At 41.3% G+C, this 27,977-nt stretch overlaps 1 protein-coding gene across 6 annotated transcripts; it reads left to right on the plus strand.

The window, feature by feature from the left end:
• On the plus strand, positions 1–27,883 carry ppp1r13bb (protein phosphatase 1, regulatory subunit 13Bb). Of its 6 annotated transcripts, none has more exons than XM_063901706.1 (19): positions 1–353; positions 597–737; positions 8,054–8,201; positions 9,498–9,617; positions 10,431–10,501; positions 14,649–14,750; positions 15,929–16,103; positions 16,464–16,663; positions 17,305–17,469; positions 18,230–18,422; positions 18,939–19,067; positions 21,431–21,558; positions 21,701–22,154; positions 22,779–23,551; positions 24,256–24,408; positions 24,495–24,628; positions 24,722–24,888; positions 25,060–25,259; positions 25,731–27,883. In XM_063901706.1, exons 2-19 carry the CDS (start codon positions 729–731, stop codon positions 25,770–25,772), a joined length of 3,363 nt encoding a protein of 1,120 aa, XP_063757776.1. In that variant the 5' UTR covers positions 1–353; positions 597–728; the 3' UTR covers positions 25,773–27,883. The 6 variants fall into 6 exon arrangements, with proteins under 6 accessions (XP_063757776.1, XP_063757777.1, XP_063757780.1 ...); XM_063901707.1 differs by having other exon boundaries at positions 24,256–24,393; XM_063901710.1 differs by having other exon boundaries at positions 17,305–17,445.
• Positions 27,884–27,977: the final 94 nt, after the last annotated feature.

Below are 27,977 nucleotides of genomic sequence, written 5' to 3' on the forward strand. Positions count from 1 at the left end.
CCGTCAACAACTGGACTCCAGCTATTTGTATTTTCACTGCTAGCCTGCTAACGATGATTCATTGCGTTCGAAAAAAAGCAAATTAACCCACTCTGGGTGGACATTTATTCTTCTGTACTGTGCTCGAAACATACTCCATCGAAAGCTGGTGCCGATGTGCATTAAATGTGAGTTAAAGGGCCGACGACAGCGGAGAAATCTTCTGGCTTTACCGTCCTTTAGCCGCCTCGGAGAGCAGCTACTGCTAGCACCTCCGGAGAGAGTTAGCTGGCTGACAGCTGGCTCGGCTAGCTACGTGCCTTCGACAGTAGCTAAGATTTACTCCCCGAAACAATGCATTGCCTCTGACATTGGTGAGTATATTTAATGTGTTGTGCTTTAGTATTATCACGTTTGTGCATGTCATTTGTTTTTTAATCGCTTCAGCGTTGCGTTGCGAGCTAACTGCCTGGCTTGTTTGTAGCAGCAGCTGCACGGAGCCACGCCTGGGCCATTTAAATTTCACGTCTGTGGCTGATAGCATTTTGCTGCTGTTTTTCGGCACCGTGTTCAGTTTTGGAGCACTGTTTCAATCCAACTTGTTTTGGGGTTTACAGAGAGGACTGAGGCCCAGTTGGTTGTCACATTGGACTAACCAAAACTAGCTGAGGTGCCATTGAAGATAACAGGGTGATCCGTCATTACACCTGCCGATGCACCCCTGGTTCTGATCAGCAAGAGCTGCCAATATGATGCCGGTAAGTCCACACACGCTGCTCTCCTAGCTTTTACATGTAACTTATTGTGCCCTTTATTCTTTCAACATATGTGCCATGACACCTTTTTTAGAATTATTATTGTTATTATGAATAATAATAATCAGGATCACTACACAGGACACAGGACCCTGCAGGTGCATACATAAGAAAAAATGTCCATAAAACAAAACAATAATTTAAAAAGAAAACTATTGTAAGATTAAAATATAGCAATATTTACACGGAATAAAGATGAAATATAGTTATACCTGTACAAATAAAATATAATAAAATAAAGTATGTGCAGTATTGGTATGACAAGTGGAAAGCCTTACAGATATGAGAAGTAGCTTTGTGTGCAATGTGCAAAATTTGGAGGGATGTGCAGGCACATTCACATGTTTAATTCATCAATAACCCTCTGCATAAATAAAAATGCATGCCTAAAAAAAAAAGGTCTTACTCAAATAGCTCAACATATTTAAAAATGAAAATCCTTTAACTTTTTTGTCTTTAGCAACTCTCAGGGACTCACTTCAGTGGTCTGGGTTTAACCTTAAGGTTTATACATTTATATATAAAAACATAAATAAATAGAAGTGCCTTGCAAGTAATGATTGGACTGCTCACATTTGTTTCAAATCGAAGTTGTATGGAAATTGTCCCGAAGGTGTCCTGCTAGTTTTTAATCTTACTATGTGGGTTTTGGGGGTCTTCATCAGAATCTGATGATTACGTGATTTTCCCAGGCTAAAAATGTCAAAGTAACGCATTACGATGAACAGCCTAGTTTGACACGCTGACGTACATCTCACAAGTTCAAGCTAGATTAATATCTCTCCATTTGACTTTTGTTCTGCCACCCATCTAATCTTTTATCTGCCCAAGAAATGTACTTTATCTCCTAGGACTTTATCTCTTGTTCAGTATCTCCTCAGCTGAATTCCTTGCTGGACTTTTTTATGTTAATAGTTACAAGCCCTCTTAGAAGGTGAAAAGTAAACATGCTTTTTGTTTTTAAGCACACTGAATGGAATACATTAATACTGTACTATTGTCTCTATAATAATGCAGTTGTGTTGAATAACCCTCCTGTATTTGAAGCCGAATGCAGGCTTTCGTACATGATAAATGAAGACCTATTTTCCATCTGTCGCTTTCCCTGGTGTTATCGTACAAGACGCTTTGTTACAAAGACTAGAATACCTGAACGGCAACACTATAGGAGTCATGCTTTGTTGGGACTTCTTTTGTTATCTGTCGTGCTGAGAATGCTGTGGTGTATTGTGGGTGAAATGATAGCAGCCTGTTTGGCCTTCAGGGAGTGTGAACATGAACTCAGACGCAGGATAAGTTTACAGCAGGTTCAGTAAGTTGTCGTCATGTATGGAGGTGATTCTTTGCCAGTGAAAGTACAGTATCACTGGGACATTTGGTTAGCATGTCTCCAGAGACGCTTGTGAGTTTTCAGGAGTCCAGGACGACAGTTGAATGCAATGGTCGCCTCTGTAGACGTTTGTACCCTGTGGCACCAACGGGCTATCAGAGTCAAAGAGCCAGTGGAGCAGAGAGGCAGCCCTGCACCCGGGTCTCGCGTGACTCGGGCAGCCAATGAGACCTCGGCAGATCTAGGTCTGTGTGGCTGCGTCCACTAATGCTCTGTTGTTAAGGGGAACTTCTGAGCGGAGTAGATTGTCAAGTGGCATTAATCTCACACAGCGGAGCCGGGCAGAGCATGACTTACAGGAAAACGTAAACATTGCATCTTGTTGTCGCGTTTACTATTTTTGGGTGGTATTCTTGACCTTGTATTAAAATGACTTTAGCTCAGCCAATACTCTTACATCATTAAGCACTCCCATTGAATGGTAAAATGCCATAAATTGAATATCTGACTATCAATGTCAGAGCCTTTTCATCAAATTTCTCAAAATATTCAGTTTTTTATTTATTTAACAACTCTCTCCTGTTTTAAAACGACTAGATCTCCTTTTATATTGGTTGGATAAATATGCATTATAAATTAGACTCTTCCCCTCATGTAAATTAGTCAGCTTTCAATCAAAGGGACACATCCTTTTTATTTTAGAGAGATTACTTTTTCTTGGTTCACATGCCTCCGTCCAGATTTATCTGTTCAATGCAAAAAATAAATGCATTTCTTTTCTGCTTAATTTTTTATTTTTCTATGAAACTTTTTGTTTATTTTGCATCATTACCTCATCTTGCCTCTATGGTCCATTAACATCTTGAGTGTTTGGCATATTTTGCTGCACGAAATGTCTTTTTATATTAGTCAAAAATGTCAAAGGCAACCTCCTCATGTCCCACTCAATAGCGGCCTTGGATTGAGCTATTTGTGTGTTTTGTGTCTGATCGAAACGTGTATAATTCTGAACCTTCACCTAGTTGTTTCACACATTTCATCTGTAATCTTATTATTTGGCATACTATGAGTATTTAAGTTCAGAGTTGACTTACTCTTTATTTTATTGCAATGCCCTAAATCGAGGCATTTGTGGAAGTTTTCAGTAAAAGTTTTTGCTCTCATGAAGAAATGTTCTGTGCTTGATCTTGCTTTATTCATCGTAGGTACTTCCTCTTGAATAGTAAATGAGTGACAAGACTTGTGAAAGAAAATGACTGGTTGATTCATCCTGCTGGAGATCAGGCCAGCCAAGCATCCACTCTCCGTCTCAGGAGGTAAATGATAAAACTCCCAATCTCCCGATGATGCCCACTGTAGCGTCATGCATCAGGCTGAAGGGACGCCGTTTGTTACTAGTCATTCACAGCTATAGGCCTGTCACACCTATTACATAATCGCCTGATAGTGATTATTTGAGCTGACTGCGATCAAATTGTTGATTCCATTATAAAGGAATTTGAAGCTAATGGTATCAATGTGGCAAAAAACATAAAGTGAATAAGGTGCATATCCATCATGAAATGAATGGATGGAATTGGGTATAGCGTTCAAGGCGGGGTTTGGTTTTAAGTTACCCTGATCTTCAGAGCAAGCGCACTAACGGAGGAAGGGAAAATAACTCTGCATCCAGTTTTTAAGTATTTTAAGATTGAATAAGAGATCTTTAAGTGTTCTGACTTTGAAGTCAACATGGAGAGTTAGGATGATCATCTTCCTGCCTCATCATAGTGTCCTGACCGTCTTGCCAGTCAGAGCTGCTGCCAAAGTATTCTCATTAGCACGGAGTCATTGGTGTTGCAGCCACTGGCACAACACAAGGACTTTTTTCCAATAGAAGGACTAATCGGCACCCTCCTTCACATCCCTGTGACTCTCTCTCCTTTCTGTTTGTTTCCCTCTTGCTCTCTCTCTTCCCCTCCCTCTCTGAATTACACATATAGCAAGTGTTTTTTCCTCCCAAGTCTCCTCTGCAGCACTTTACAAATGCACGCACCGCTGTCAGTTTCAGAGGTCTTGCTCGGGATGGCATAACAATTAAGTCTCATGCCTGCAAGAGCGGCAGTGCTATGATGAAGAGGTTTGTCGATATAGTGTTACGTGGCCTTGTTAGCATCTCCAAGGAAAATCCCATTTGGGCAAAGGAGCGCCACCGGCCACCAAAGAAGGAGATCAGGAGGAAACGGAGGGCAGTGAAAAGAGCCGGGACCATGGGCAGACGCAACTTAGTGCGGGCGGTTGGTATTCCTCCAGTGGTCAGCGAGCTGGATCACTGGGGTTTCTCTGTTCTACGCTGTGACTATCTGAATGCTTATTCGCAGGATTTAGCCGTTTCTATTCATGTGACTGAGGTATAGTTTAGAATTTTCAGCACTTGCTTTTAATGACTAGTAAAATAGGCTAACATTTGCACCGAAGTAGTCGGACTATTTTGGTGTTATTAAAAAAGGCTCTTTTCTATTTAGTTTCCCTATTTTTTAGAACTGCATCTACTAGTTGACTAATTGGATAATTGATCAACAGAAATGATCATTGATCCTTTTACCTGCAAAAAAGCCTGTTTTAAGCCTCCTGAATTTGTAGATTTCTGTCTATTTCTGTTTTAATATCATAGCAAAGTGAGGATTTATAGGCTCAGGAAAGGCAAAACAAGACTTGGACTTTAAGAAACTAGGTTGGACTTTTTATTACATTTTTTACTATTTTTAAAACATTTGACATTTAATAGACCAAATAATTGTTGTTTAGTCTACAAAATAATCTGCAGATGAATCGATCAGTAAAATAATGATCAAAGCAGCCCTATTTATATACAGATATCTTTCTAGTACTACAATATTTCATTAGGATATCTTGCCTATAATATTTTTTTAATTGAACCCTTCTTTAGACATTAATGTAAGGATGCACCAAAACCAATTCCAGTAGTGGCATCAGTGTGATCTGTATTCACTGTTGTTGTTGTTGTTTTGTGTTCATTATTTGTATTATGTTGTCTGTTCATTATGCAGCTGGTAGCTCTCCAATTTCCCTGGGGGATTGGCGAAGTAATTATCTATCAGTAATATGTAGACATAACTAGTCTACAGCTTACTTTAATTTTCTCCCCCATTCCTTTTTTTTCCTGTTAATGCTCTTGCAGATAGAGTCCCAAAAATGACATCCATTACAGGTCATAGATGGACTTTATGGATGGAGAGTATTGTTTAAGATTGCCACGGCTACAGTATCACGTCATCCTACATGTAGTAGTTCCTGGATTTGCCAAAATCTCAGCTTTCAGACTCATAATAGACTGAGTGAAATCACAGAGGCTCCGAAGCACGAGTGATTATAATGTTTCAGTGAGGCCGCTGCAGAAAACGTCCATGAATCACTCGGCTGCATTATTACAAAGGGTGAGTCACTTTGTCTCGGAGGAACTCCCGGAGTTATAATCTATAGGTAGCTCAGACAGGGACTGAACTTCGATATCATTTCATACACTGACAATCATCGTAGCACTAAATATACCCTGAGGGCCAACATACAGACGGTTATAGCTCAAGGAAATCGCACTTTGCATTGGAGCACCAACTCAGTGATGCATGAGGAAATACCTTAATTGAAGTTGATAGTTGAAGTTTTTTTACACACCTAGTAGTCTCTAGGTATTGGCCAATTGATTTGGTTTGACATTATAGACTACAATTTGACATTGTGAGCCATGTGTAAACTAAATTGATAACAGAAGTCTTGATTATGTGTTTTTTTTACTGGAACTAGTTATTTTCCATATGCAAAAGCTATGAAGGGTAAAAGTTGAAAGCAAGCTACAGAGATATGATGAATCTGGATTTCCCTTTTTCTACTTTGTTTACTTAAAACCAGCTAAACCTGCATCTCAAATGCATGAAGTTCATGATAAAACCCGGTCTTTTCAAACACAGACAGCCTTTTTAAAGTCATTTTGAATATCCATTTCACACTCTTGGCTTTGTTATGGACGTTCTACCCATTTTTGCTCTCTGTCAAATGAAACAGGAAGGCACACCTCAACCCCGAGAGGGAAGCAATAAAAATCTGGCAGAATGGAAACACATCATCTAACCACTCTGAACCCCTAGATATAGAGATGTTTATATTAAATCATTTGGTCTGTTCTCATCTCCAGAAAAACACATTTAATAGCAATAAAGTCAAAGTTAATTTGCGCAGGTTGAACGACTGCAGATGGGGAAACTGACTGTCCTTCATCATGGCAAAACCTCTTCCTTATTTGTGTATAAAGTACTTGTTCAGAGGACATTTTCTACTGCTCCTCTCATCCTGTATCTTGGCTTTATTTAACCAGAAGCTGATTAATCTCATTCTAGGATCCACAAAGTTGTTTACCCAGAAAATGAATTGCCAAATTGTGAAAATGTGTTTTTTTTCCAGTGGTTTAACAGAAATATTTAACCCAGTGAGTCAATCTGTTGTCATCACTGAATCTTCTTACGTATGTTTTTATCATCTTGGACCATCTGGATTTGGGGATTTTTCTTCTAGCTGTCATCCTTTTTTAGACGTGTGTCTGTGTGTGGGATTCAGAGGTCTGCCTGCTGATTATTGTAAAAATAAAATCCCAAAACATCTGATATTTACCAATCTTGTCTAAATATGAGATGGTTGTTCACATTAGCATAAATATTACCATAATTGGTCTACGCTCTAGATAGATTACATAACAGAGCAAAGATGCTGGGGGAGGAAACATAACATGACGTCAAGGTTCATTTATGATGCAAATTCTATAAAGTCTACAAAATAATTGCCAATATAAGTTTCCTGAGCCCAAATAAAGTTGTTTAATTCCTTTTTTTTAACCAAATAAAGAGAAAATATTTCAGTTTAGAATAAAATCTCCTTATAAAATAATTTCAGAGATCTGTTAACCATGAACACTTGGAGTAAATGATAACTTTAATTCCCTGTATGGATCAAACTGCTGTTAGAAACATTAGTCTGTGTGTGTGTGACCTTGTTAAAAAAAACTCTAGGCCTAGAGTTTATTTATAGAACAGTTGGTTAAAAAAAAAAGAAGGAAATATATTTTTATATTTTTCTAAACGGTTAAACCAAAACTGTTTGTTAATTTTCAATCAATCACAGTTTTATTAATCTACCATCATTTAGCACTTCGAACAAAAGACACACACTATGTCGGCAGTGCCATTACGATTACTCCACAGTTCATATTTGCTTTGAACTTCTCCTCATGACCTCTGTATTTGGCTGAAGGTGTTCGGACATTAGAGATGTGCAATGCTGTCATGCTGCAGGCACAAAGGAGCTGCTTCGGGTGATTGCTTGGCACTGCATTTAGCAACATTCAGTCCTCATCGTGTCTTCTGCGGCTCCAGGCTACTACATGAAGCCATTTAGCTGCTCACATTCAGGAGGATATGTTCAGGTTAGACCTGCGGTTCCTCGGAAGTTCAATTTTTTCAACTTGTCGCGTCCTGAACGTTGTTTGTTGAGAACTTGGAAAGCAGCGTGTTTGATCTGTGCTTTTACTGATATATGAGCATACACAGAAGCATGTGGGGGCTTGCATTGCTATGTCTTACCTCCCAAGTTAGAGAGTGTATCTTCAACACTTCGACAGGCCGTAATCATAGTAAACAGAAATGTGGCAGGCACAGGCATGAGTCCAGCAGCAGCTCCAACTAACAGTAGTGGCTGGTGGACGTTCAAACTGTGGCATCAGCAGACGAGGCTTTGTGCAACCCAGGGGTGAAAAACTAGAATATTTTCATAGAGAACACATTTTCATGTAACGCCATCTGTATGTCCGTTTCTGCCAGTAGGATCTGCCTCTGTTGTATGTTCTTCTTTCCTAATTATTATGTTTTCTTCTCCTTTTTAGATGATATTGACGGTGTACCTCAGCGATGGGGAGCAGGCTGTGACGGAGGTGCCCATCACCCCTGAGACCACGTGCCGGGATGTCGTTGAGTTCTGCAAAGAGCCCGGCGAGAGCGGCTGCCACCTAGCTGAAGTCTGGAGAGGCAACGGTAAGATCTGTCTGCTTGTTACAGAGTTCAGAATAGTGAGCTTTTTTTGTGGGAAGCTCAAAAGGAAGAAACAGTGGCTTGTAACCAGTAATGCATGAAGGTGGACTCCATTATCCAGAGCTTGGCACTTCACTTACATGCACAAGAATGTAATTATATGGAGCAGTAGCCTCTAGCCTCCCTCATCAATGTAAAAACAAGATTCATTAAAGAAAGATCAGGTGCCGCGAAGGGCCATGCACGACTACCTGAGAGGAGGAGAATCATTTAACAAGTCCTCACTTCCTCGAATAAGGAAAGGCATGTATTATCAAAAAGAAGGCTATTACCAGACAACTTGATGTACAATTTGTAGGTCAGAAAAGGGGTACGTGCTGGGTCAATCCACAGAACTGTCACAACAGATTCCACCCGGACCGAGCGACCTGCTCCCGTCACCACAGTCGCGCTGACACACCCGGTGTTATCAGCATTTTTTGCTGAGGGGCCACTCCCCTGCTGAAAACAACAGCCCAGCCAAGGGCTTTATTAACCCACGTTACGCAATCATGTTCGGCCGGGGCCTGACAAAGCAGCTGTCTGTCCCCCCCCCCGCTTGACCCTCCTGAAACCTCTCTGTCTTTGTCTCGGTCGCTTTGTCTCTCTTTATCCACAGAGCGGTGTCCTCTTGATATCGCTTTAAAAGGGATTTCATCACTTGAATTAAATCTGAAAACCCTATACAGAGAGTTGACGGCATAATGTGCCTAAAATCATCCTTCCTTCTGTTGTTATTTAATGTTTGGGACTTTTATTGGTTTCGTAGTTGAACATTAACACACACTTTAATATGTGATCAGAAGTACAGGGTCCTTGCAAATGTATGGCAGGATATAATCCAGTTCAGAGACCTCTAGTTTGACAGAAACAAAAATAGGAATAATAATGTTCATTTTAATTTTCCCACGTAGACATTTTTATCTTCTGTTTTAAAATGAATAAGGAAATTCTCTCTTTGGCCTACTCAGTAATAGTTGTAGACAGATTAATCCCATAATGCCATATTGAGATTATTGAAATCAGCTTAGAAAAGGGAAGGCGTTTACTCTAACTCTTATTTAAACCAGAGGAAACAGCAGAATCCCTATATAATCACTAATTGCAGTTTTTACACTTTGAACAAACAAGATATTTAGCTAGGTGTTCAGGGAGCTTTACATAACTTATGCAACTGGTTCATGTGTTTTGTTACCTTTTGGACAGCTCTTCCCATGAGACAAATGTGTTTAACTACTCTGTGCTTCTCTGTCTCCGTAGAGCGAGCGATCCCCTTCGAACACATGATGTATGAACATCTGCAGAAATGGGGGCCTCGGAAACAAGAAGTCAAGTTCTTCCTCCGGCATGAAGACTCGCCAACAGAGAGCAGCGATCAAGGTGTGTGTTGTCTGCTCTGTCTGGAGGTTTTTCCTCTGCTCTGTGGAAAATGGAGGGTGGAGTTTGTGTTCGAGGAAATTCCTGACAGCGGTTCGGGCTCGCTGCTCAGCCTGAGTCGTGGTGTCAGTCAAATTTTCTAAAAGTGTAATCAATACTTGATGGGGCATGTCAAAGGAATAAATCACTGCCCCATTTTTAAATACCCCCACACACACACACACACACACTGCATCAACATGAATCTTTTCGCATTTGTGTTTTTGGAGTATAGCCCCATAAAAAGTACCCATGCTTAAAATCAATCACTAAAACCAGCGCTGCACACGGTCAGGAGCTGACCTAGGCTGAGATTTGTTCCAATGGTGGAATTAAGTTGAAGTCAGTGTGTTGAAGTATACATAAAGGACGTACGCTCAAAGTTATCAGGCGGCAGGGAAGCAATCCGACTGTGATTCATATTTGATACAAGTGTGGAGCTTGACTAAGAAAGTGTACCATCAAAATATCTGAGGATCCTTTAGAAGTGCAGCATAAGTGACTCGTTTCCTATCCCTTCCTGTGAAGTTTTAAATCATTTACTCTCCATCAAATCTGCTTTTCTAAAAAAAAACGCTTGAGCTCGGTGGCTTTAGTCAGCAGAGCTTGTCCCAGGTCTAAATGCCGCTGTCAAGAGCGATCAAGTCAGTGGATTTTCAAACCATTCCTGACATTGGTTGTTGCCTCTGAATCTGCACTTGTGTGTGGCTGTGTGCACATTTGTTTGTGTGTCCCTGCTCTGTCTGTGTGTGTGATGGCGAGTGTTTCTGTTTGCAGGGAGTCAGCAGTCTCAGGATCAGACGAGTCGCAGAAGTGGAAGCAGCGGAGAGAAGAACAGTGAGAACGGGGTGAGGCTCAATAAGCATCACCGAGATTATGTTAAAATACAAACGTACTTGGACTCACAAATGCCATTATCAAATCTTCCCCAAATCAGTTTTAGAACGGTTCTCTGTATTTTGTGTTTGTATTATATAGCATTCATTACTTGAGAACACACAGTATTCCGACATGGGCTGAGTGCAAACCCCCGCATTCTGTGTTGCATTCATCAAAGACAAATAGATAAGATATGGAAGGTGGGGGTCTAATAAGCATAGCTTCTCTCTTATGTCGGTCCTGACTTAAAACCAATGGGCCGTCATGGCATCACATATATTGTACAAAGGTAAATCATCAGATGCTTGCACAACATTGTAAAAAGGATACATTAAATATGAAGATTTGCCCATAAATATGTTTATTTCAGTTGCTGAAGCAGAACACACCCCCTGTCAATTCAGTTGCTTTCAAAAAGGCATTATTGGTTAGTGAACTCTGAACTGTCAAAAGACTGGAAAACAAATTGTTTCAAGGTCCATGGTTCTCCCAGTGAGTTCAGCGGATGTGATATGTGTATTTTTTCAGGTTGTTTACTGTCTGGCAACATTTAAGGGACTTTAATTGTAAAGCCCAATAATGGCTTTATTCCAGTCTATGGTCTGATGGAGAAGAATCACAGTGTGTGAAATATATGATTCTGATATTAAGCTAGTCTGAGAGTAACATCGCTGACCCTGGTGTTACAGAGCTGCTGGTTTTGCACACTGCCACTGTTTCCCTGTCAGGTGTACCCACTGCTGTGCACGATGAGCTCTAGCTTCAGGTTGTGTGTCTGACTCTGATAAGAGCAGCCTCTGGCGTGGCATCCTTTTCTCTCTCTGACCATCTGTCCCAGATTTCACAAAAAGGAAAGTGTTGCATTCAAGGAATCGTAACTAATTCAACCTTAAGGGTGAAGAGAAGAATCCAGCACAGCAGGAGAGGGAGGGGATGTTGTTTTTGTATCTTGAAGAAAGACTGTAGCACAGAAGCCCCTAGAATTAATTCCTCTTGATATCCTGAAAACCCACAACTTTTCGAAGGAAGTGTCATGAGATAAACTCATTTTTTTATGGATCCAGTTATGTGCTATCGATCAAATCTCAAAGCGAGCGACTTATAAAATCCCACACTAGCATGAAAGTAAAAACCTGTATTTCATCACTACAGTTTGTTCAACAATATCAGCTTCTCTGCTTAACCGTCTAAGTGCCGAGTCTCAGTTGTGTCCGAGTTTCCTCCCTAATATCTGATTTAGAGGATTATATCAGTCGGCCCGCTGGATGATATAACGGGTCCTAAGAGGATCATTGCTTTGGCTTTTCCACGGACTGCTGCCCAAACCCCAGGGGCTTTCGCTCTTTGCCGCACACAGCCGATCGTCCTCTGAGAGGGACGCTGCCTCGTAAAGAGCAGAGACCCCTCAAGGGAACGCAACAACAATCACACAGCTTTTTAATACATCTTATTATCACTAACGTAACTTCCTTATTTGATGAAGCTTGCTGATTGCCAGTATATTATATTGTTGCTAACACATTTCAATGATTTTTCAAGCAGATACACTCAAGACTCTCTTGTTCAAGCTCCTGAAATACAAAATGTCAAATGTCTTTTCCATTTCTGATGATTTACTGAATACTTTTGGTGTTAGACTTTTGGTTAAATCAACCCCAAATTGGAAAGATATAGCCACAGGAATTTAGTTTTTTTCAATTAAACCTACATCCATTGAATAAATGTGAAAATAATCCACATATTAATCAATATTGAAGAGCTCTATATTTCCCCATGTCAATGAGATAAAGATTATTTGCATTTTTTGTGAATAAACCATCTATATTTTGCTCTATAGAAAGTACGATAAAAATGCTGATCAAAGTTTATTAAAAAACCTGAAGGCTAAAAGTTCCTGTCTGAGAAATGAATTTCAAGAACGATATTTTATTAAAGTGGTTGCTGAAATTATTCTCTTGTTGAATTAATGAAAAATGTTTAATATCTTACAAATGATCTGTTTTAAGAACATGGATAGATACTTCATTCATCCCAAGTTGGTAAATTGTTTTGTCACAGCAGCATTTTGACAGTCGATCTACAAGAATTACAAAATGACTTAAAAATGGAATAAAATACAGATAAATATTAAACATTGAAAACAATATATGCTCAGTAAAAAAGACATATATTCAGAGGAGTATCTAAACACTGTAAAATATACAGAATAAATTAAAATACGCTCTTGTATACCAATCTACTAAACATAGTGTAATATATGTATTTCAAATTGTGTTCAGCAGCTTGAAATTCAAACTAAAATACATCCTGTGAGGAAGTGTAAATAGAATACAACAGTTCTGTGCAAATCGTTGATGATTATAGAGCGGGAGAACCTAAAGAAACTACAAAATAACACCAGATACAGTCATGAATAACTTCAAAAAAATACATTATCCTTTTGGATTACTTTATTACTATGATTATTTTAACCATAATCATGGATTGCTCTCCATTTCGAACACGTAGAGATCCGTGCTGTTGGAGCAAGTAGCATAGTCCCCCCCCCCCCCCAAGTGGGGCTGATTTCTGCTCAGTCGGGTGTTTCTCCGGCCCCCTCTTCATCACTGTCTGAGGGCGAGTGTGTGTGTTTCTCCCTCGGGTAAATTGTCACTGATGCAGTATTGCCTGAGTGCATCTGAGCGTGGCTGCGTGTGTGTGCCAGTGGCTTCCCCCGCTCTCCCCATCTCGACCCCGGTTGAGTCACTTCCCTCCTACCCCCCCCTGCGTCTTCCCAGACACTCTTATGTATCTAAAGGCTGCAACAAATGCCAGGTAGGAAAACACTGCCTGAGCCACAGGGGCGAAGCTAATGCACTGTCCGTGTCTGAGGAGAAGGGATGACGCATGGGCACTAAAGTCAAATTATTCCCAAAATGAAGCATATTTTATTCAGACAAGATGAGTCACAAACATGTCTGCCTCTTCTAATCATGTAAGAGCAGTGAGAATGCAGTATTTTTAACTTTAGCGTGTTTATTTCACTCTATTATCTCACTCTATTATCTCATTTGGCCTTCCTCTAACTACTCTACTCTAAATCTCTTCACGTCTTTAAAAAAAAGCACTTTATCCCAACCGGTATTATAGATTTGACATTCACAGCCTCGCCTCCTCCCTCTTTAAACACACTTTCCCAAAGGCAAAGTCTCGGAGCGCTTCAGCATTTCAAATCGCTTGTAGTTGAGAGGACCCTGCTCACTGCTCACTCTGTATGCTGTTTTATCCAGAGGAGTGTGTTGAGGGAAGAAACTACTTTTTAGTTTTATAACAAGTCTGAAGACGGAGAGCTTGGTGAAGAACAGTGATCTCCAGTTTCCTTTATTCTGTGAGCGCTCGATCAACACATGGATTCTGATTTCAGCCTCAGGAAGAGGATTTTAATGAAAATGTTTATGAAGGTGAACCATTTTTTATTCCTAGTAAAGCCTATTTTACTTTCATCTCTTCTGGCTAACAAGAGTCTCATTATAGGTAAGGTCTCATCATAGAGATATGTTGGATCTTTGTTGAGGCGGAAGACTCTCACTGCTGTTTTTAAAAACATTTCTTCAATACTTCTTTTTGTGTAACCTGTTTCTTAATTGTTATGTAACGTGCTCGTATAACTTGTAACACAGGACACATTTTCCTGCGTACATCTTGCCATTATATCAAAAAATGTGTTTGAGTTGGAAAATAAATGACATGGCACTGCATGGGATCTCGCGGTTGAGATCTTCAAGCCATCATTTAAATGTAAAAGGTTTTATTCCTACTGAATTAAACTATTCCCAGCTCCCACGGGCAAAATATAAATGTAGGGTCAGGCCCTGGTTTGGAAATATTTTTTGGAAACGTCACACTTTTGGCAGATTAGACAGAATATTTTATATAATTAAATGTATTTATTTTATTTTAAAATATTTTTTCTCTCTCATGAATCAAACATTGAAATTGGTGTTTAAAAAACAGAAGCAGTAGCTCTTTGTGTTTAATTGCTTCAGTAAAATCAGTCTACAAGGTTCGGTTGTAATCATCATGTCCATCCTGCTTAGGTTCAGTGTGTTTATTACCATTTCTCGTGTGTGTGTGTAGGTGGGGAATCAGCGTGTGGAGCTCACGCTGTCGGAGCTGCAGGAGATGGCCACACGGCAGCAGCAGCAAATCGAGGCTCAGCAGCAGATGCTCGTCGCAAAGGTACCTGCAAGACAATAACCTACCTAAACTGTCCACTCCTTAAGTCTAATAGTTATGCTCTGTTTTTGGGGCTACAGACGGTCTTTATCTGATATGTATAGAGTTGGATGGGGGATACAGAGGGGAGGAATTGCCTGAATATTCGTCCAGCTCGGGATTCAAACCAGCTTACTAGGCAGTGGTGTATGCATATGGTGGGACAGCTCTAACCACTGAGCTTTCTGGCAGCCTGAGGCCACACTTTAGTTCTGACTTTTAAAATGGTTTCTGTGTCTGATGTTGCAAACGTTCTTTTTCTTGGCTGTGAAATATGGTACGTGTTGTGTTGCGTACAGAGTAAAGTGCAGGTCAGTCTGATATTATGTCATGCAGTCTGGGACACGGACACAGTCTAAGCATTAGTTCAAATCCTTCTGTTTGAGAGAAAATGGACCGTTGTTGCACTACTCTCATCCTAAGAGTCCAGTCGTGACCTGAAACTGGGGCAAACCGTTGTGTAACAAATGAGATGGGAGGCAGTATGAATCATTTTGCGAGGTTGGTCCAGTTTGTTAGAATTCATAGTTCAGTCTTTAAAGAAACTCGTGCACGCACATTGCAGTGTTTTATCAAGCATGTGATTTATGCATGCTGTCGGAAATTAAGAATACTACCTTTCTCAAGCTGGTTTTAAGAAGGCGGTTTTACCTTTTTTTAGCTGAATGAATGCGAACCTCCACACTACCAGTCTACCAGGCAATACGTGTCACCACGGTGCTCATGGGCTGCTGATCAACATTAGTCATGCAGGATGAAGCCCACTGTAGACCCGCAGATAGCAAGACTTATTCCTTCGCCTTTGTTGGGGGATCTGAAAAGTAGGCCCCTCATGAAGCCCTGCAGTCATTTGGAAACCTGGGCTTGTCATTTCCTATTTTAAGACCCTAACTGGAGCAGTTCTCAGTTGGTTGGAGAGATGAAGTCATCTGACCCTTTCTCCAGCCTTCAGACTGTGTTGACACAGCGAAGCATTTCATTTCCAGCAGAAAGATTTAGCCTAGTTTCAGGGTGTGTCTGCCACACGGATATCTGCCAAGCTTTAGGTTTGGTCCTTAGCTGTTTTTTTTACTGTTGGATGCATTTCGACTTCATTTTGCTTATTGGTTTGCCTATTATAATGTAAGTCTCGTCCTCTGAAGGAGCAACGTTTGCGTTACCTGAAGCAGCAAGAGCGGCGTCAGCAGCAAACCGTTTCAGAGAGCGAGAAGCTGCAGAAGCTGAAGGACCGCGTGGAGAACCAGGAGGCAAAGCTCAAGAAGATCCGGGCAATGAGAGGCCAGGTGGACTACAGCAAGGTCATCAATGGCAACCTGTGTATGTACACATTCAGTATTTATAGGAACTAACTTTGTGTAAACAGTCATGCAGTAAGGGCTGTAACTATTCTCAGCTTCTATTGAGGTTTTTTAAACAAAGCTTTAAATGTCTGTCACTTTCTATGACTTCTTCACAAAAATCCTCAATCAAAATCTTTAATTTGAATAAAGCAATTAATCTGATTAAATTAGTTTTCTTAAAATAACTTTAACTGATAATATTAATAAAATAGGTTGATGATATTTTCTCTCATCCCTTATCGCACCGGGATATGAGCATAAACATTACCTTTCACTTAAAGAAGTCCCCCAACATGTAGACCGAGCTGATGTGCTTTTCTTCATTCCTCTCCTCCAGCGGCAGAGATAGAGCAAGTCAGTGGCCTGTTCCAGGAGAAGCAGGCCGAGCTGCAGTCTGCGGTGCTGAGGGTGGAGCAGCTCAGCCTGCAGCTGGAGGACCTGCGGAGGGGGAAGCTCAACGGCATACAGACCGCTCTGGGGGGCCAGGTCACCGGCGCTGCAGCCCTGGAGCTCCGTAAACTCTACCAGGAGCTTCAGGTACCGTCTTGGAGAAATAATGAAAGTTGCGCTGCTGCTCATACAATATCTTTTAATACAGGACTGTGACCCCATTTGATTTAAACCGATACAACAGAAACATAGCAGATATATGCAGAATCTAGGGGAATATTTGTTTCACTGGATTTGGCAGTGCAGAAAGATCAACGTGTTCTAGGAAGAGTTACGGGGTTCATAGAGAACATTGTTTCAAGGCAGATTTTTATGCAACCAACGTTTTTTTCTGTTGGGTTTATATCCAGATAAATATAGTAAACTTGAGCAAACATTTATAGACCTCAGCTTGCTCTACGCCAAAACCTGGAAAAAAGGCTCTCAGCCCAAGCATCACTCATTGGTTGCCTTCCATTGGAGAAGATATCCAATATATCAAGGTGTAGACAGCATGTGTTTGAGAGTATATGGAGGCCCTTCATTGATTATGTAAAGGATCTAATGTTCAAAGTATGAATTGATCCAGTGCCGCCGCAGTTCCCGAGACTGTGTGATATGTTCTCCAATGATTGCCTTGCATTATACAGATGAAGCACGGCTGTTGTTTTTCATTTCTCTTATTTTTGTATTATAGTTGTTTTTGAGAGCAATGACTCCAGTATTGCATCTGCTTTCTTCACCCACAGATCCGGAACAAGTTGAACCAGGATCAGAACAGTAAACTAAAGCAGCAGAAGGATCTCCTCAACAAACGCAACATGGAAGTGACGCTCATGGACAAACGCATCAGCGAGCTGCGGGAACGTCTCTACAAGAAAAAAGCTGAGGCACGTCAAAAAGAAAACCTTCCTGTAAGACTAAGAGCGCTCAACACATCTCCTCCTTAAGACTCTTTGCTTTGTTAAAATGCTTCTACAAACACTCCTGTCCCATTGAGAAGACAGAGCATCAGATGTTCAAGATAAAAGTCACATTTTTAATTCTTTAAGCTTTTGCGAGTCTCCATGGAAACTTAAGGACAAACGTTTTCTCTCCTCTCTGTAAACCCTCTGCAGTAATGACAGTGTTTACTTCCATAACTTCAGAAAAATTGTATTGAATATATTATGATTAATCAGTAATAATCAGCAATATAATATTTATAATATCTTCATACAAGACGCATAGCTCAAAATCCTTTTAAAATTAAATATATAAACGAGTGTTAAAAAAACAAAACTTACCTACAAAAAATATGTAGAATAATAAAAAACTAGTAAAAAAAAAAGAGATGGGATTAGATTAAATATACAACAATCATTCTTTAGATTTTCATTTGAAAGAGATCACAGACTTTGCCCCTCACCCCTCTTGGTGGGTTATTCCATAATCTTGGAGCCTAGCAAAAAGAAGCTTTGCTGCTTATTTTCATGTGCGTATAACTCTGTGCATTTAAAAACCCAGCAGAAGAAGATCGGAGAGCTTGTGAGGGATTATAAAACGACAAGAGTCAGCAATGTAGGCCGGTCCCAAGCCATTAAGAGCTTTTCTCTTTCTCTTATTTCTCCTCAACATATGGATTGTCTCCCCTGTCATCATATTTGAATCTTTTCTGTCTCTCCCCTCTCATAGCTGAACAGAGCCAACGGGCCGCCCTCTCCTCAGCCGGCTGCTGGTACTGTGGGCCGCGTTGCTGCTGTGGGGCCGTACATCCAGGTGCCTGTACCGGGCAGACAGGAAGGAGGCTACAACATGCCCCCTGATCCCCTGAAGCCTCAGACTCTGGGCGTCAATAACCAAGCCAACCACGGCCGCACCAAGTCAGGTTGGTTGAATCACATGAAATTGCAATTCAAGGGAACTTTTTCCACAAAATGCACGTCATAGTGGACTGTAGCCGTGGATACGAGGTGATACTCTTTTTTTTAGGCCACATTTTTTAATTGCAGACACAGTAGCTATGAGTGAATTTCTGGTCTTTCTTCCTCATGAAGAAAGCAGGGACTTAGTCAGTTAGACAAAGCAGATGAGAGATGATCCTGGATTTAGTTAGGCCCAGAAGCAGAAGTCTTACTACACATTTACCACGTCTTGCATGGAAACCTTGTGACTGAAATTCCCTGCTGGGTCCAAACTTGTTAATTTCCTTCCTACCTGACTTCTCAGTTAATTCTCCGCCTGATTTCTGTGTCTTCCTTTTCCTTCCTCTCAACCTGCCTCTCTTCCTGTGGTGTGATTACTGTGATTCCCTTCCTTTTTCTCTCCTCCTCTGTCACCTGTCTTTTCTCTGCCATGTCTCTGTTTATTCACTGGGGGTGGGGGAAACTCTTCCTGGGGGCAGACGGTGTGCGAAAGCCTCCCGGCCCTTGGAAAGTGTCTGATTTAGACATCGTTGTGGACCCGGTTCCCCCATCCCTTCAGGAATCTCAGTCGGGCTCCGGAGCCTCCACTGGCTCTGACGGCACGTCCCGTGAGTGCTCAGTGCTGCATAAGCAGAGGGGGGGGCGGGAAGGCACCTCCTGAACCTTCTCTATCCATTGTAGCACGAAACCCTCGGCATGCACAGGAGTTTGTACTCCATCGTCATCTTTTAAATAAAGTCCGTTTGATTTGGCGCTCAAAGTGTGTTTTGCCCAATCACACCTTGAGCGCCCCACACTTTAGTCACCTAATTTTTTCATACTCAACAAAAAAGGTGGCTGTACCAGATCGTTTTTTAAACTTTCATTCATAATGTTGACATATACATTTGATATCAACATTTGAATTTCGAGCAGCACTTTCATTTTGCAAGTCTATTCATTTTGATTGAACCAGTGTTGCTAAGTTGCGAACACAGATCAGGCTGCACTAATTATTAGGATTTGGAAATTCAGATTGCCGTCATTCCTGCGTGGGATGGTTCCCGACACGTTTGCTCCTAACATTTCGAAAACAAAATATAGAGGAATATTCTGCTTCTATCATTATTGGTTGGTTTCGCTGCGGTCAAATAACAGATCCCTTTTGGCACACACAAGGGATGGGAGGTATTGACAAGTTATCTTCATTAAATAAAAGTTCATTTGATTTAAACAGGAAAGGCTTTCATTTAATTTTAAGAATGATATTATTCAATTTGATGGATTCAAACATTATTTGGGGGTCAGGACATGATAAAATATGACGACAGAGCTTCAGTACATCTTTGGAAATGAGATTTGGAACAGCCCTTCAGATTCTGGCAGACAAATTAAAGTTGCACAGCTGTGGAATCTGATGGAGATGAGCATCTGTACCAGCTTAACGTGAACAATGGCGGGCTGATGGAAGCATCCTTGCTTGACGTCATCCAGCTCTCCAGTTTTAGTGAAGAGAGCACATGTTGACATTTGAGTGTTTCCTCTGCGGATCGGCTAATGACGTCAAAGCGCTGGGGTGCCATCTTGAAAACACTTTGCTGCCATCTGCAGAAATTTGGACGGACACTAATTGTAGTTGACATCATGCCTCGTATGAGGAAAGTGTCACTGCTGATCCCTGTGCGTGTTTTCTGCACACTTCTGAGAAGGTTCAGTGAGCCCTATGCCTCGTATATTCACACCTGCAGAGCAGATATTTGGGCTCGGTTTTAGTTTCATAACACCCCCCTGGCTGCTTAACCTTAACCTCCACATCACATCCTCACAAGAACTGAGCTGAGCCTCTCTTCTAGTTGTCGAACATGTCCAGAGAAATTAACTCGTACATGTTAAAATGTCATCAAAGTCAATTAACCCAGTAACGACCCAGATCACTTCCCACTCTGGATTGTAGGTAGAGACGCTTTCTCAATCTTTATTTTCTGTTTACTTGGAGTAACCGTAGGTACTCAAACGCATATTGGAAATCGGAAAAGCCATATTCTGATTTTTCGATATTTGGGGTCTGTAACGAGTTGGTTATTGTCATATTTATACGACCAAAATTCCTGTAGAATTAAACCACAAATATTGCTGCTGTTTTGTTTTGTCTTCCTATTTCCATCCTCCTTCTTTTCAACCTATCCTTGCATCTTTTTTATCCTTGCATATATATTTTTATATATACGTTTATTCCTGGAGATAAACAGTACAATCAGTCCTTTCATCTACATCGCTCTATAGTTATAGTTGTCATTTAACAAATCTAACACACTTCAAACACTCACAGTAGCGAATCAAATGCATTCATAACCATCGTTGTTGGGAAGGCTCAGGATTTTTGTCCTATTGATCGAAAGCCCTTCCTGAAAGATGTTGTGTTTGGTGTTGTTGATACATTTTACTTTCGGAAGAAGGGAGGATAATTACAATTCTTTAATGCTAGAAATGAAAAATCTTAGTTTGAAATTTTGAGAAAAAACAACCATAAATTGTTAGTGGCAGTAAAAGTAATGAAGCTTTAAGCAATTGTTGGGTATTTTTAGAGACCTGGTTTGATTCTGTCAGTTCATCATCTTTGCTTATACGTGCAGACAATGCTAAATTGTTTAGAAAAAGGCAACAGGAATTGTGTTTTGGATGCCTCTTATTGGTGTCTGGTTAATAGGATAGGCTTCTCAAAATCCTGAACCCTCCATCTAACGCCAATTCTGGGTCAAAATGGTACAGATGCACTATGTGTGTCAAATCCTCCACTTTTTCTATTCTTTGTTTACAATCACAAATATTCCACCTTATGTGGTTAATCACACAGTCACACATTTGAAGTGTGACAGATACATCAATTGGTACCATTTGGACCTGGCTCTGGTTGTCTTCTCATATCAACTCAATCATTGAGTCTTGTTTTGTTCTTTTACAACATACTGACTGTGTCCTGTTGGTGCTGTAGCGAGTGATGCTGGTTGGCCTACTTTAGGCAAGACAAACACAACTCTGAAGCCTCCTGAGAGACGAAACTCAGGGACTGACACCCAGGGCAAGAGCCCTCCCTCACCCATCGCTCCGAGTGCAGAAAAGGTTTGTCGTCCTTCTCCTATCAGTCTGTTGTTTTTGTTGCTATTAACCTCCTGATCTAAGGTCAAGTCTGTAAGATTCTTATTTCTGTGTATAAAATAAAGAGAATGTAGTGATGGAGGATGTGTTTCATGCTTCTTCACAGGTGCTAGACTCCAAAATGGTTGTGTCGTCCCCCGCCATATCAAAGCCACAGCCGCCTCCCTATGGCTCCCACATCATCTCAGCAAACGCAGCCACCACTTTGGATCGACGCAAGGATGCTCCTCCTCCTCGCCCGCTCCCAAACCCGCCAGCTCCGGCTTGGCCCCGCAACACCCCCGCCTCCACAGGCTCGTCCTCGCAGCAGATCCAGCAGCGGATCTCGGTGCCGCCAAGTCCCACCTTCCAGCAGAACGCACCGCTCTTCCCTCCGGGGCTGAGCGAGCGGCTGGATCCCCCGCCAGCTGTGACAGTACGCCCCTTCATCCCAGACAGAGGATCACGGCCGCAGTCTCCCCGAAAGGGCCCACCTACCATGAACTCCAGCTCCATCTATCACATGTACCTCCAGCAGGCAGCACCAAAGAGCCAGCCACTCAAGCCTACGCGCAAAGCAGGTGAGAGATCTGAAAGGATGGTTCAGTGTGCAGCGGTGGAAGAAGTACTCGCCTTTTAACTTGAGTAAAACTATTAATGCTATGGGGTAAAATGCGGAGTCAAGCTGTAGCCTTCTGTTCTTTGCTGTGATACAAATATAAAGATATAAAAGTAGTTCATTCAATTAGACTTTTTATAGAAGGTACGGCATTGCCATACATTAAATGATGTTCTTTAGCGCTGAAAGAATAACTACATGTTCTTTTCCTTTATCCTCATAAAGCTTCAAAAAAGAGTAAAGACATAAGTGCTCATAATAATCCAAATAAACATGATTTGGTCAGCAAACAACACAATAGATAAGAAAATGATAAGTTAATACATGTGCAAATGTTGTTGTGGTTACCAAAATATATTTGAGTAAAGTCTTTGACTTTAATTATCTTTTGTAATCAGGTTTTTTTTTTTTTAACTTTTCCTTGTTACCTATTAAAAAATATACATACATTTTAATCTTAGACTGATAATGACAAAGAATATTTAGAAAAAGATATTTTGGGCTACTGTGTATTGATAAAAAATATAATTACCGGGTGAATAAATAATGATGAAGATGTTATTCCACTCCCTCTGTTTGTCTGTAGTGTATGGGAAGCCTGTCCTCCACCCCAGCTCGACCCCCCCCTCGCCTCTGCCGTTCACCCAGGCCGGAGGGGCCTTCCCGTTGCTCCAAGGCCAGCTCGTTGGTGAGGACTCGTTGGACGGAGAATTTGATGATCAGGAGTTCTTCCAGCACCCAGAGCCCTTAGCGCCTCCTCCCAGTGTGGAGAACATCCCTCGCCCGCTCAGCCCCACCAAGCTGACACCCATGGTACACTCCCCGCTGCGCTACCAAAGCGACTCCGATCTCGAGGTGCTCCGTAAAAAGCTGGCCAACGCTCCAAGACCGCTGAAGAAGCGCAGCTCCATCACAGAGCCAGAGGGCCCCAGCGGACCCAACATCCAGAAGCTGCTCTACCAGAGGTTCAACACGCTGGCAGGAGGCATCGAGGGAAATGGAGTCAGCGGATCGGGAGGAGGCAACGGTGCAGGTAATGGAACGCCGTTTTATCAGCCGGCGAACCCTCCTGCGTATCTGGGAGGCGACTCTGGGGCGGATACAGACAATGGCAACCTCCCCTCTGAGACGCCGCTTCCTCCACCACCGGGGGCGGAGGAGCTAGCCGGTTTGATTTCACCGACTGACGCCAACGACAACGAGTCACTGCCCTCTCCACCAGAGCTGGATCCCGCTGAAGACGAGGAAGCAGAGGACGACAACAACAACAACATGGGGGGCTCCGAGGCATCGCTGCCCAGCCCCGTGCTGGAGGTCAGCACTCCAGAGGAGAGCGGCACTGCCAGCTCACAGCTTCTGGTGAGGAACACACATACACACACCTATAATAACACACTACATGCATAAACACTGTTTACCCTACACTAGCTAGTCTTCCTACAGACTATTGAAAAGAAAACTTCTAAAGAATATGGGTTTTTTTCTAAGTTAATTTTGTTTTGTATGGATTTCTCTATAATTGACCATAATAAAAGCCTAAGAGTATGCCTCATTTGCTTATTCAAGCCTAAAAAGCACTGTATTTAATTAAATATTATCGGTTTTTCGATGATTAATATTGTTTTTATTCTACACTGAGTGACAACAAGGACATTACCCAGGCTCTAGAGCTAGTGTTTGAAAAAACTACAAACATACACAATGAGCTGTTTATTTTACAGCCTATTTGGGTCTGTAGATTTTCTTCTAAAGGCACAAAAAGTTAGATAAAGATAATTCCATTTGCCTTTTAAACATAACATTTTAGAAAACTTACAATACAAAAAAATACGTTTTAAGTTATCAACTCGGGTAATTTCATAGTGATGTCTTGTAGTTATGATTACCCAATGTACCCACCATTTCAATAAATAAAGAGAATAAGAATTATGCTATATTTGATTTATAAAGCACTTTTCTAATCACCCAAAAAAGCCTTTATATATATATTTTTTAAAAGGGTACAAAAGATGTTTAGACAGTGTGCGACAGTCATAACTGGTGCCTCCTCTCTGCATGATCAGGAGAAGCGTACAAACCTGAAGAAGCCGGACTCTGAGCGTACGGGCCACGGCTTCAGGGTGAAGTTCAACCCCCTGGCTCTCCTGCTGGACGCCTCACTGGAGGGAGAGTTTGACCTGGTCCAGAGGATAATCTATGAGGTATGTCACGACTGTGTGAGTATGCTTTTAAATTATTTTTATTCCCACGCATTTGCGTCTTAGCACTCATCTTTTCATCTGGGCCTTTCTTTCATTTCCAGGTGGAGAACCCGAGCACGGCCAATGACGAGGGCATCACCCCCCTGCACAACGCGGTGTGTGCGGGACATCACCACATAGTCAAGTTCCTGCTGGATTTCGGTGTGAACGTCAATGCTGCAGACAGCGACGGATGGTGAGCGATGGTGGCACACATTATGAAGACATTTAGTGGTTAGATTTTTATGATGAATCCCATTTATATATATTGTGTGTTTTCCATGAACAGGACTCCACTTCACTGTGCCGCCTCCTGCAACAGCGTTCATCTCTGCAAGGTGCTAGTTGAATCAGGGGCCGCCATCTTTGCCAGCACCATCAGTGATGTGGAGACTGCTGCAGATAAATGCGAGGAAATGGAAGAGGGCTACATCCAATGCTCGCAGTTTCTCTACGGTGAGAGGCCACACATTCTGAAAGGATTTACTCACTTCTGTCCAAAATGTATTAATGTTTCTGGCAGCCTGGTGTGATTACCAATACTGCTGTGGTTGTAACAGAATAAGGTGACTTCACCTTTAAAGATATTGGTGTAATGTTTGTCTGTTTTTGGACTCTCTTGAGCAGGAGTTCAAGAGAAGCTGGGCGTAATGAACAAGGGCACAGTGTACGCTCTGTGGGATTACAAAACTCAGAATCCGGACGAGCTGGCGTTCAGCGAAGGAGACGCCATCACCATCCTGCGGCGACAGGACGACAGCGAAACAGACTGGTGGTGGGCGCGACTCGAAGACACCGAGGGCTACGTGCCACGCAACCTGCTAGGGGTAAACATCTACTGTCACATCTATCTGATTTCTCTCTTTTTGATTTTATGTTAGTTTGACTTTTGTTCATTTAAATTTAGTTTTAGTGTTCATAGTGTGTTTGCACAATTTAGTTTATTTTCAGGTCTTCAGAAAGATTAATGTTTTTAGTTTGAGTCTTTTGTTAGCGCCAGGTATACTCTGATTTGGGAATTAGATTGAGTCCTCTTTCACTACCGCTCTGATAGAAAACAAAATCAAATGTTCAGACCTGAGCGGGGAAAGCTTGGTTAAATGCCATTTCATCGACTTCAATATTTCTCATGTTCTTGTAATTTCTCCTACAACACCTCAAGTGAACCGTAGGGATTAAGTGTTCAGAGAATTGTAGCATTGCGCCCTCTGCTGGAATGTGTTTGTTATCAGGCAATTCAATTTAGTCCATTTAGTCATGTTTAACATTCCTCCTCTTTCTGTTTGTTTCCCCCACAGCTCTATCCCCGGATCAAGCCTCGTCAGCGCTCCCTGGCGTAGTGTCTCACTCCTCTCTCACTCCGCTGACCACTGGCTAACAGCTGGACTTGTGACACAAAGAGCAGAGAACAAACGAGCCTGGTGCTCTGTCTTCTTCCCGCCGCCATACCCCCCCCTCCCTGTCCCCCTCCCTCAGCAAGCAATGGGCACCAAACTGACACACGTGCACACAAGTGCAACAAAACACTTGCACTCCAAATGCGAAAAAATCTGTTAAACCACTCCATCGTAACCCCCCCCCCCCCATCCTCCACCCCTTTTGCTCATTCATCTTGCTTTTACCGCCGTTCAGTGTCAGCTGTGTATCAGATACTTGAAGAATAAAACACTAACCCATGTTTAAGTATTCATTGCAGCCATGAGTTCTACAATGGTGCTGGTCTGTATGACACTACATAATGACTGATCTTCTCTAATGGTGAGACATTGCAGATTGAGGTTAGAAAAATAGACAGAAATAGTTTTTTATGCCAATTTGATCCCCTTGCATGAAAAAACACTGATGCAGAAAAATGTGTTTTATCTTGCTGTAGTCTAACCACCAAAGATGAATATAGATTTAACAATGTTTAAATCCTATTACTCCCCAAGGCCTCACTGTATTGTTGAGGTGAGGAGTGAGATAATCAATTGATTTGCTGCTTTCAGAAATTAATGATGATTAAGATTCCCTTTTTCCCTCAAGACTTTGAAGGGACAAACGGAAAGAAAGTTTAGATCCTCAGTATTAACTCCACAGGCCAGCCAGAACAAATCCAGCGTAGTGAAAGAATTGCATTTCATGAACATCATTACAAAACATGTTTTTTCATTCAGTGTGATCTGTTCAGATTCTGTATGCGGGAGTATTATGGGTTATCCAGTTTGTAATATGAGATTTCAAGATCCAAATATTTACGCAGAGTTTGTATTTTTGGTAATCTGATGGTCCTTGAAATGGACGGCTCATGCTATTGTGATTGAAATGGGCAACGAACAGTATTTTGCTTTACCAAAAAAAGGTTGCCAAATTAAGAAGCTGTGTCTGCACAACATCTGTAGAGTGTGATCCAAGCTTACAAATGTAAATCTATTATATTACTGTTGCAGCATTAAAAAATAGCAAAAAGACACAGACAGAAATATGCTAATTAATTTGTGCTATTTTTAAGTCGTTACAGTATGTATTACCTTTTTTAAGCATTTATGAGTTGTTCCTCACTTCAGAGAATCTGTTTTTTTCTGACTTCTGGCACTTGACCTTTGATTTTTTCCTATGATTTCACTGGCGAAACATGTGCAAGCAGTATTTCTAAATCAAAGGAAACCTGCTATTTAATGAAATTCAGACACTCCACACCAAAAAACACTGAAATAATCACTCCAACCATCAAACAGACTTTGTAGACCTCACTAGACAAAGTTAACACTCAAAATGTGTGATCTTTTTTTTCAAATGTCTCTCGTCATCTTAGGTTGCAGTTATTTTTTTGGATGCTGTGACAAACAAACCCCACCTTAACTCAGGACCAACACGGTGCTGCTGACACAGTTCCACCACTAAACTAGTGATCATATTTCTATTTTCTATCACATCACCTTCATTTGAGCAGCGAAACAAACAAAAACACAGTCCAAATTCAAATAAATAGAATCAGCAATGGGCATAACTTATTGATCAATGAAGAGACGGTTATTGTGTTTAAATGTTTAGATTCAGATTTCGAATTTGCTTCAGACAATCCTGAATTGGCCAAGTTCTCTTCTTCCAGCTGCCCCCTTTCAGGTTTACACCATTCCTGTAACACTAATACATGTGTTTGTCACATAATTCAACATCAACAGTCCATCAACTTGTTCCCGAACCCTGAGTGACTGAGTGTAATGCCAAGTGTGCTAGTGGCCCATGCTTTATCATGGCTTCATCTGTATCCAGTGTGAGGAGATGTGTTCTATGTCTGTTTGCTGTATGAAGAAGTGGGCTTGCTGTATAAACGCTGTACTCACACATTGAGTTCTGTAAATGTGAATAATAAAACAGAAGCTCTGGCATGACAAATGTATTTCAGTGTCGTATCCGCAAAATAATTCAAAGAATGCAGTGTTGCATTTTATAAAACGTTTAAATATTGTGAATGTTTGAAGTTTCTCTTTTTTTTTAAATTATACAGTAACATGTTTTTTTATGGATTCAGTGAGAAGCAGCTGTCTTTGTGTGAAATGAAG

This window comes from Eleginops maclovinus, chromosome 15 (genome assembly GCF_036324505.1).
Source record: "Eleginops maclovinus isolate JMC-PN-2008 ecotype Puerto Natales chromosome 15, JC_Emac_rtc_rv5, whole genome shotgun sequence".
In the NCBI taxonomy this organism is placed as follows: domain Eukaryota; kingdom Metazoa; phylum Chordata; class Actinopteri; order Perciformes; family Eleginopidae; genus Eleginops; species Eleginops maclovinus.

What these genes read in the sequence shown, in the direction of transcription:
- ppp1r13bb (XM_063901706.1), top strand. An exon ending in GGTCATCAATGGCAACCTGT is followed by an intron (nt 16,104 to 16,463) that starts GTATGTACACAT and finishes CCTCTCCTCCAG; the next exon opens with CGGCAGAGATAGAGCAAGTC. An exon ending in CTGCCAGCTCACAGCTTCTG is followed by an intron (nt 23,552 to 24,255) that starts GTGAGGAACACA and finishes CTGCATGATCAG; the next exon opens with GAGAAGCGTACAAACCTGAA.